Raw genomic sequence first — 10471 nt, forward strand, 5'->3', positions numbered from 1 at the left:
AATAAATAAAATTAAAAAACTAACAAAACCATAACCAATTAAGATAAAATTAAAAATAAATTAAAATAACAATTAATAAATGTTAAAAAGTTACAATAAAATATATATAAAAATCATAAACCTTAACCCGTAAACGTATAATCTAAAGAAAACACAAATAAATAAAATTAAGAAAATAACAAAACTATACAAGAAATGTAAGCGAAAGAAATGTAAAAGAATATATACCTTCCAATGGTTGCTTGAAGGTTAAATGTGTGAGCAAGAGTAAGAACAAAACAGGGGATGCAGATCAAGAGCACAAAAGATGAGATGACACTGGGTTAGAAGAAAGGAGAAAATGAATGTGAGAGTAAAAGTGGGTGACTAGGATAATTATAGGAATTTTATATTTTTACCTTAATAAAAAGAGGTAGTTTAAATATTTAGAGAAGTTTAAAGATTGAGTAACAAAACTTGGAAGTACACCAAGAGAGCGGAGAGGACAGGCCCAAAATTGTTTAAAATAGTTAGGCCCATAAAATAGTTTAATGCTATGATGTGTATGTGGTTCCTTTCTTGTTCTAGTAGAGTACAGTAGAAGTTCCTCTCTTCTACCCCTCCTGCACGCAACGTCGCTAACTTCAATGGTTATGGCTATGGTACCTCCCTGCTATTCTGCACTAATGTTTTCGAAATGTTCTTCACACTCCAGATTTCTACTCTTCTTTATACGCTTCCTCTGCTACTACTCGATGTCACTTTGTGTCTCTACTTTTATTTATACCTCCCTATGAAGCTTCGTGTAGGTTTTAGAAATTTTTTTTTGGAATGTTTGAATTTGGATTTTGATTAGCAGAGTTGATGATTCTTCTGGATTTTCAGGTGAATGCAGAGAATTTAGACGTCGAAATAGAGCAATTGCTGAATGCCGAGAAGCATGCGAGGCTCGCCGGCGATGTCGCCGCCACAAGAAACGCTGCCACTGAAATTTTACGGCTATGTTTTGAAGCGCGTGCATGGAACACTCTCAATGACCAAATTGTTCTGTTAACCAAACGACGTGGCCAGCATAGGCAGGTAAGGGCTCTTTCTTTGTTTTTCATTAGGAGCAAAAACCTATCTAGTTTTTGTATTGTTTTCTATGCTGATCATCTGTGTAGTTTAACTTTGTTAGGGCTTTAATTGATATGGCCTTGATTTTCTTTGTTTGCTTTAAAATTTGTTGTCGTCTACTTCGTAATCTATATTCTATAGTGTTTCGTTACTCGCCAGGGATTGTGTGTTAACCGTTATCTATGGAAATTTTGTTCCAAATATCAACGGAACATGTGCGCTAGTAGAAAAAGTTTAAGTATTGTGATCTTCGTTGATTTCATCAATTTAATCTTAAGTAATTAATTATCATTATGACTAGAAAAAAAAAAACGTTATTTGTATTTTTGGCCATAACTATGCATGCTAAGACCTTTTACACTTCTGTTAGAAAGTTAGAGTAGACATTCTGCAGAACATGCGTCTTTCACCACTTATACGTCTTGGTTCGGTATGCCACACAACGTCTCTAATAAAGTTGATCTGGTAGTCGTGTTACCTGAACCCTTAGTTTCTTGCCTTTATAAGCTATGAACGGATCCGTGAAAATTTTCTATTGTTTTTGACCCGATACTAAATTATTAGGACACTCACAGCTTTGCATTTGACAAGTTATAATCTATTTGTTCAGAGTAGAGATTTTACCTAGTGGTATTGCAATTGGTACAAGAATCATGATCTTCATTCATAAGCCTATCCTTTGTATACAGGCTATAACAGCGATGGTCCAGCAAGCTATGCAATATATTGATGAGACACCGCATATTGAAATTCGTATAAAACTCATCGAAACCTTGGAAAGTGTATGTAACGGAAAGGTGAGCAAATGATGTTTTCACTCTTGATGATTCCTTTTAATTGTCCTCTGATGTAGTCTAATAAGATAAGATGCATATTTAATATACATTGTACTGTATTTTTTATCATCTGTTAGATATATGTTGAGATTGAGAGAGCTCGATTGATCAAGAATCTTGCAAAAATTAAGGAAGAACAAGGACTTATTGATGAAGCTGCTGATTTGATGCAAGAAGTTGCGGTCAGTGTGAATATTAAATATTGTGATGGATTTTTATTATGCACCTTTGGTTTGGATATGTTACTGGATAGTGCAACTAGTTGTCAGGTGACTTACATGATTGGTTTTCTTAACAGGTAGAAACTTTTGGTGCCATGGCAAAAACTGAGAAAATCGCTTTCATTCTTGAACAAGTACTATACATTCTAATATGCCCTTAAGTACTGAAATTTTCTTTGGTCATTAATTTTGTTGATTCGTTATTCTCTTGCATTTACTTGTGGTTCAGGTTCGTTTGTGTCTAGACCGCCAGGATTATGTTCGTGCTCAGATTCTCTCAAGAAAGATTAGTACAAGAGTATTTGATGCTGATGTTTCAAAGGAAAAGAAAAAGGCTAAAGAAGGTGATAATGTTGTTGAAGAAGCTCCTTTAGATATACCATCTCTGCCAGAGTTGAAGAGGATCTATTACGAACTAATGATTCGGTAACTGAATCCCTACTTGCTGTCTTGATTTGATTGTTCAATTCATGATGGGGGGTTTTAAAATATAGATGTTGTTCTGTTACGACATAGTTATCAGTAGCGGTAAATAGTGCTACTATTGCAATAGAAATTCTATAAAGTAAAGAGTGTATATGTCTCTTAGTAGTTCATGCACTTTGGTGACAAACTTACTATTGAAGAACTTTTTCCATCTTTCTTGCTCATATTTTCAGTTCTGCTTCCGTATATTTGGAATAAGTGATTTTTAATCCTTTTTTCTTTGTCAATATGTTGTATTTGATCTAGGCAACTATAATTTGATTTGGGGATTTGGATTCTGTATTAAGATGAAAAGCAATTTCTCAGGCTACATTTGCTTGTGCCATGTCTTTATTGTAGTTGGTTTAATGGACTAGAAATGAAAGGAATTCCTGAGCCGCTTTCTAGTTTTTTTTTTTTTTTTTTTTTTTTTTTTTTTTTTTTTTCTGGTGGAAGGTACAGAGTAGATTTAAAGCTCTTCACTTTTCATGGTACACTAGGTGTCTGGGACCAGTTCTGAGTGTAAATAGAGAAGAGGGAAACGGAGAGGAGGAAGATAGGATGGAAATGTCAAATTCCCACCATTTGTTTGAGAGGAGAAATAGAAAAGGAAACTTTTGTGTTTTTGGGGTGTAATTAGGTTTGTGGTCAAAGGTGAATTTATACAGTTGATACCTCAAATATACGTTTACAATGCTATGAGCCTCTTCATGAGTTAAGTTTGATCGTGAAAGAATGATTTGTTGAATTATACAGTTGATACCTCAAATATAGGTTCACACTGCCTTGGCTTAGCTTGAAAGGACAGGCAAGGCTGATCTGTTGAGTTTCCTGCAACCTGGTGTATATGCACTTACTATACATGAAATTAAATAAAACATGAAAAATGATGTTTTAGATTCTGGGTAGCTTTTTGTGTAATGAATATAATCGTGATGAACCTGAACAGTTTCTCTAACTTTTGTCGGAAGCATAAATTTTAATTTCAATGATGATTCTTGCAAAAGTACATGATTTCAAAAGTAGATCACATTATGGTTGATGTAAGACCCTAGGAAAATGTAGTAATTAAGGGATAGTGTGGTTATGAGACTTGGACATTTTTGTTTGGTAATTGGTGTTTGATGATTAGATGTTTTCTAGAATTATGATTATTATATTTTTTATTTAATGTTATTATTGATTAAGTGGAATATATGATTGATATGTTGTTATTGGATTATTTGGGTGGTGTGTTGTTACTAATATGATGTGTTGGATTGAGGGTAGAAGGGTGATTTAAAATTGAATAGATGTGGGCCAAATTCTAGAAAGAAAGAGAGTTAAAGTAAACTTTTGGTTTTAAATTATATTTTTGGGCCCAAGGGCAACAAGTTCATTTTACCCTCGTTAATTAGTGCAGAAATTAAATTATGGGGGTGTAGAAAGGAAATAAAGGAAAATAAATCTGAAATTAAAAGATTTAGTGGTTTTGGATATTATTTTAATTAAAAAGATAAAGATAGAATAAGAAAAGATAAATAGGAGAAGGGGAAACTAGGGTTTCATAATTTTAACCTACATCTAAAACGTAAAAGAGAGAGATAGGGAGAGACAAAGAGGCGGTTTTGGGAGAGAAGAGGAAGAACTACATAAACCTTAGAGATTGGTGGTGATTTAGAGTGTAGACAAAGCCCTAGGATTGGTCAAGATATGGGGAAGCTTACCTTTGTTTGTTAATTATTGTATGTTATATGTGTTCTTGATTATTTTGATTAATAATCCTTGTTTGATATATGTTTATATGATTATGATTATGGTTGTATGTTGCTCTTGTTGGGCAAGGGTTTATCTATGCATGGGCATAGAGTTTATGTAATATTTATGTTAGGTTTTTCCTATGAATGTATGTCTGGTTGGTGGGTTATCCCAGCAGAGGGTTTGATGCTAAGGGAAAATAAAATTATGATGCTTGGGGGTTTCCATGCAAATATATGTTGTAAGTGTTGGGTTATTGGGATCCCTTCCTATGTGGAGAATAGGACAAATAATGTGGACCACTATGTCTCACTTTGTTTTAGTGGAGGTGGGTCATATTAGTAGGGCAAATTAGAGTCATTTGAAGAGAGGGAAAAGTCAAGTGAGAGAGAAAGTAAGAAAAGAAGTCATTCCCGCATAATATAAAACCTTCACTGGTGTCTTCGTCGTTGTGAAGTCTTCACCGTTGGATTGGACAGATTTTTGGACAGTGGGTTTTAGACGTATGGTTTTTCATTCTGACCGTTGGGATCGTCAATTGAAGGTCTAGTTTGGGAGAAAACAGCCTCTCATCAACAGCTCTGGTTTGGAGAATTTCACAAAACGTGCACTAGTGTTTTCGTCGTTGTGAAGTCGTTCACTTTTGGATCGCATTATTTTTGGACAGTAGGTTCCATATGTATGGTTCTTCATTCTCACCATTTCGGATTCGTCAATCGAAAGTCTAGTTTGGGAGAAAACAACCTTGCATCAGCAGCTCTATTTTGGAGAAGTTGTAGAACGTGATGAGAATCAGAGAATGAGTTTAGGGGTTTTGTTTAGGGTCGGGATTGACTTTTGGTTGATATTGGAGCATGAGTGGAAGATGGAATGCATAAGAGTGTGTGTGGATAATGAGCATGAGGCATGGAAGATTAGTCTACTTGCTGTACCTAGTAAATCCTGGTTCTATCTACGGATAGGTCCTCTCGTTGGCATTGGTTGTTGAAAAGAGAGTGGTGACTCCCTTTGGCATTGGGTGTTGAAAAGGGAGGGATATTCCCTTTGGCATTCGTTGTTGAAAAGGGGATGACTCTCTCTGGTATTGGTTGTTGAAAAGAGAGTGGCGTTCTCTTTGGCAAATAGTTGTAGAAAAGAGAACGGTATTCGAGTGGTGAATCTTCTTTGGTGAAGGGGATAGATGTTCTGTTTTGTGTGATATGAGAACAGGTCTGAAGCCAAAAGAATGATGACTTAAGTGTATCTTTATGGGGAATCTACAAATTGGATTGTAGGAGCGGCTATAGTCGGTGAGGTAAGGTACAAGAGTGTGACTATGTCTTGTCATGATGAAGTTCATGGTTTGGTGATGCTCATGGTGTTTTTTATGATTGGGATAGTCATGATGGTGATCATAGTGGTTGAGATGCTCCGAGTGATGCTATGTGATAGCAGTGTTATTATAAGAGTATAGTAAGTAGTCAGCATAGGTGCTAAGGAGTAGATAGACCAAGAGTCTATGTGTGCGATGTTAGTGATGACATCAAGGATTAGAGATCAAGGATTAGGGATCAAGGATCAAGGATGGAAGTTTGAGGATCGATGATCGGGTATCGAGGATCGAGTAATTCATTATGATTGAATTGTTTATGTTAGAGGATTAGGAATCTTATTGTTATTACTTCTATGTATGGGGTGTTTGATTATGGTTGATATAATCAGAAGGTATGTATCTTGTTGTTATGATTGTTTTATCGGTAGCTTATCCCATACATGTTGGTGTGTGTGCATGTGAATGCGATGATTGTATGATGTGTGATGTTATACGTGAGCAAATGATGTTGTAGATGGTTTTGAGACATGATAGATTCGAGAGATGACGAGGCACAAACTTGAGATTTTATTTACAGTTATTACTTTTGGACTTTGAGACAATGTAATTGAAGTCATTTTATTTCTTTCGTTATTTTCATTGGACAAATGTTTTCGAACTATTATGTTTTATGCACGTTTAAATGTTGAGGTTTTTTTGAAAATATGTTTCTGCGTTATGATAAAGTTTGAAATTTTTATTGTTTTTGAATAATCCGTGACACCCTAGAATTTGGGGCGTTGCAGTTGACATCACTTTCTTCAAATTATTAGACAGACGGTATTTGACAGTCACTTATTTCTTTCTAACCAATCAATTTTCATTTTTTATGGGTCTGGTGTAACCTTTTTGTCAAAAGCATATCTCTTTTTCTTTACCATATTTAAACCAACTTTGGAACTGTAGTGTTTATGTCTTGCCCAGCTGTCAGTCCTGGCACGATGCTAACTGTATCATGCATTGACTGACCTTAAAAATATAAGGAATTATTTTCTTAATTCAACATGATACTGGTTCTATTTTTCCTTACCTTAATAAACATAAAGATGCCTTTTTGTACCCTTGATTATTGTTTTGAGAGTGACTATCATTCTGTAATGTTATCCCGAGATTATTGAGAGAATATATTGTTATTATTATAGGTGATTTGCGTAATAATGTTACATTATTATAGAATAATTACAGTAATAATGTTACATTATTTTTAGGGATAAAATAGCAGAATTATAGATTCTCTTTCTTGTATATATTTCTCATATTTTATTCAAAATTAATAAGACAGTTTTTTTCCTATTTTCTTTCTTTCTTTACATGGTATCAGAGCAGGTTTTTTGATTCTTTTCTACTTTGTCTTTGTTGTCGCCAGTGGCCTAAAAGTCTCTTTTTCAACCTGTGCTTTTATACTTCAATGGGCAATCTCTGGTTTTTGTCTCGCATTTGTTCGGTGTTGCCATCCAGCCACTGTCGTCAACCACCGTCGTCGACCACTTTCGTGACCATCATCTCTGCTGCTTGTGCCACCGATGCACCAACACCTAGTCCTACCTCTATTGCTTCCGCTATCTTCTTCTCTATTCTGAAGGCCTCCCTTATGTTCAGATAGTTAAATCCCTTGAAGTTTTGTTGCTACTCAGGGCAGTGAAGTCCCTGAAGGTTTGTTGTTGTTTGCCTCTGCAGGACAGTTGTTTCCTGAAGGCCTCCCATATGTTCAGGGCAGTTAAGTCCCTTGAAGGTTTGTTACTGTTTAGGGTGATTAAGTCCGTACAGGTTTGTGACTGTTAGCCCTTTAATTCCAGCCGATGCAGGATAGTGTAGTCCCTACATGTCTGTTGCTGTTTGCCTCTGGAGAACAGATGTTTCCTACTAGCAGTCAACAAGAATGCCAAAATAAGAGGAGCCAAAATTGATTGGCCATCAACAGAACTAAGACACCAATTTCAGCTACTGGTTCGGGAATGGGTTCAAATCTCATTGGATTATACTCAAATAAATTCTGTATTTGGTGATACTAAAAAAAAGTGGTCAGAATTATAAGGAAGAATTTGAGAAGGGCAATTGGAACCCATTAAAGAAGAATTTGAGAAGGGCAATTGGAACCCATTAAAAAACACAGGTTAAAAAAGAGAATTTGAGGGGGCTGCCGGTGGCCATGACGGTCGGCCGCCGGCAGACAGCAAAGACTGTGGAAGCGGATCAGACAATCTCTAATACCATGTTTTGAGTAATAAATCAGTATTATTTTCCACATGTAAATACGTTATGCAGTGAGCTCTGAAGTTGAAACCCTTTCAAACAACATTATCTAACTTTCATTTAGTGACTGTTACCAAATGACTCTTATTTTCTGTTTGTCATTATACAATTGGATACTCTGTTCAATTCCTATAAACTGAGTTACCTAGTACTCAGCTTTTTTTAATTTGGTTCTAGTTTTCAAAATCAATTTCAATAATCTACAAAGATTCTTGTTAATGGTTGTCTTGTTTCATTTGCTTTTGGTGTTGCATTCTTTTGATGCCTACTTTCAGATGATGCTTGAAGGCTGATCATAATCTTTTGGGTTTCTTGTGATGATTTCTGTTTATTTTGAAGGTACTATTCCCATAAAAAAGATTACCTTGAAATTTGCCGATGCTACAAGGCAATATATGAGATTCCATCTGTCAAAGAAAATACTACCGAGTGGATTCCAGTAGGGTTCCCTTCTACTTATTTGATTTATCTGTTATTGTCAGATTGTGTTTCTCCTTTTTTTTCTGAATATTTTCCTTATGTGTAGATCCTGAGGAAGATATGCTGGTTCTTGGTTCTATCACCACATGATCCAATGCAGTCAAGCCTTCTCAATTGCATCTTGGAGGATAGGAATCTGTCTGAGATTCCAAACTTTAAGTACGCCATCCTAAGCTTGGGCTTGTGTTGTGTTAGGCATTTTAGTCATGCTTTCCTTCTCATTTGATGCACCTGTTACACATCACGTTGTAGGTTGCTGTTGAAACAGTTGGTCACTATGGAGGTTATCCAGTGGACAACTCTTTGGGATTCATACAAAGATGAGTTTGAGAATGAGAATATCCTTGGAGAGTATTTGGGTGCAGAACCAGAAAAAGATCTGAGGGAAAGAGTAATTGAACATGTAATTCCCTTACATTATAATATTTCGTATGTACCCTCCCTCCCTCCAAATTGCTTGGGAGGTATTTTGTGAAAGTCTTATTTTTCAGTTTTCAGCACTTCTTAATGTGAACGTTAATTTTTGTTTACCTTGCCAGAATATTCTTGTTATATCAGAATACTATGCGAGGATTACTTTGAAGAGACTTGCAGAGCTTTTGTGCCTCAGTGTCCAGGTTAGAATGCTAGTTATGATCATGTGCCGAAAGATTATCTGTGGTACTTGGTTGTTTTTAATGTGTTTGGGTAGGCCTGTACTGTTTCAGATAAATATCTCAGTTCCTTCGCAATAACCAGTGGCAAGGTAGTTTCATGTTATATGCTGCTTTAGTTAGGAATGAACCTACATATAAGCTTTTCAGGTCAACTGCCTCCTCAGATATTCTCTTTGCCTTAGTAGGCTAAATTGCAATTTATTTCCTGATTTGTGATTTTGGTCTCCTTTATTTTTCACAATTTTACTTCACATTTTTGTAAAACACCACAAATTTATCTAACTTTCACTTTTGCATTATTTTTCTTTTGGTCATTTGAACCATAGATCCGACATATTCGTGTTCCATTGGCAAATAGTTCCATTAATTAAATTAAAAAAAAATTGAACATGCAAAATTAAGAATTGAACTTAAATTGCAGATTTTCTAAAATATGGGGACTGAAATCATGATAGAAAATAAGGGGGCCATAATTGCAAATCAGAACATAAAAAGAAACCAAATTTGATATTTAGACTTCCTAATATTATACAACAAATGTGTGTTTCCTGCACAGATTTTAATAGGTATTGCCGCACAGCTTAAACGATCTGAATAGTACATTTACCCCTCAAACTGATCGTTATATTGTTTCTTAATGATCTCTACAATGAATATACATGTTGCAAAACTATTTTGAAGATTCTAACTAATTCTCCTTGCAAACTTTAGGAAGCTGAGAAGCATCTTTCAGATATGGTTGTGTCCAAGGCATTGGTGGCAAAAATTGATAGACCCATGGGAATAGTTTGTTTCCAAAGAGCCAAGGATAGCAACGATGTTCTTAACTCATGGGCAGCAAACTTGGAGAGTCTGCTTGATCTTGTGGAGAAGAGCTGCCACCAAATACACAAGGAAACAATGGTGCATAAGGCTGCCTTGAAGGTTTAAGAAGGTCCATGCTACTACTAAAAGTTACAGGTAAGGTCCTTACGAAAGTAATATATGGAAATAAGTTTTGCAATATATGGAAGTATCATGGTTCATTACTTAACTTGTTCCATTACTATCTATCACAATGCTCTATCTGGTAACTGCAGGAGGAACTCAATATAGATGTTATTTTGGACTGAAGTTAAGTTGCTTTGACAGGATGTTCATTTGAATTGTTGCTGATTAGGTTGGTTAGGTATTGGGGGATTAAATGACAATGCTTTCTTTTACCATTTTATTGTCAATGATGAAATTAAGATAGAGTTGATACATGCTTCTTAGTGTTGTATACTAATGGTGCATACGTTACCACAGACTTATGACAAGATCCTGAACGATCTTGTTTGTAGGTCAGTGGAAAGATAAATAGTGCTGGTATTCTTTTGTCCGTTCAATTCTCCTGCA

At 35.5% G+C, this 10471-nt stretch overlaps 1 protein-coding gene across 2 annotated transcripts; it reads left to right on the plus strand.

Annotated features, from left to right (window-relative positions):
* Positions 1-510: 510 nt before the first annotated feature.
* LOC106752773 (26S proteasome non-ATPase regulatory subunit 12 homolog A) lies at positions 511-10471 on the plus strand. 2 transcript variants are annotated; one of them, XM_014634534.2, is made up of 12 exons: positions 511-641; positions 865-1059; positions 1785-1892; positions 2009-2113; positions 2230-2286; positions 2382-2578; positions 8298-8397; positions 8485-8597; positions 8691-8841; positions 8978-9055; positions 9806-10054; positions 10174-10471. In XM_014634534.2, exons 1-11 carry the CDS (start codon positions 627-629, stop codon positions 10022-10024), a joined length of 1338 nt encoding a protein of 445 aa, XP_014490020.1. In that variant the 5' UTR covers positions 511-626; the 3' UTR covers positions 10025-10054; positions 10174-10471. The 2 variants fall into 2 exon arrangements, with proteins under 2 accessions (XP_014490020.1, XP_014490019.1); XM_014634533.2 differs by lacking the exon at positions 511-641 and adding an exon at positions 651-784.

This window comes from Vigna radiata, unplaced genomic scaffold, assembly GCF_000741045.1.
Source record: "Vigna radiata var. radiata cultivar VC1973A unplaced genomic scaffold, Vradiata_ver6 scaffold_43, whole genome shotgun sequence".
Taxonomy (NCBI): Eukaryota; Viridiplantae; Streptophyta; class Magnoliopsida; order Fabales; family Fabaceae; genus Vigna; species Vigna radiata.

Bases quoted from the DNA above. Each gene is read 5' to 3' on its own strand.
- LOC106752773 (XM_014634533.2), top strand. From the start codon at position 677: ATGTTCTTCACACTCCAGATTTCTACTCTTCTTTATACGCTTCCTCTG. The intron at 1,893-2,008 runs GTGAGCAAATGA...ATCATCTGTTAG, and splicing joins AAAGTGTATGTAACGGAAAG to ATATATGTTGAGATTGAGAG. The intron at 2,579-8,297 runs GTAACTGAATCC...TTTATTTTGAAG, and splicing joins TATTACGAACTAATGATTCG to GTACTATTCCCATAAAAAAG.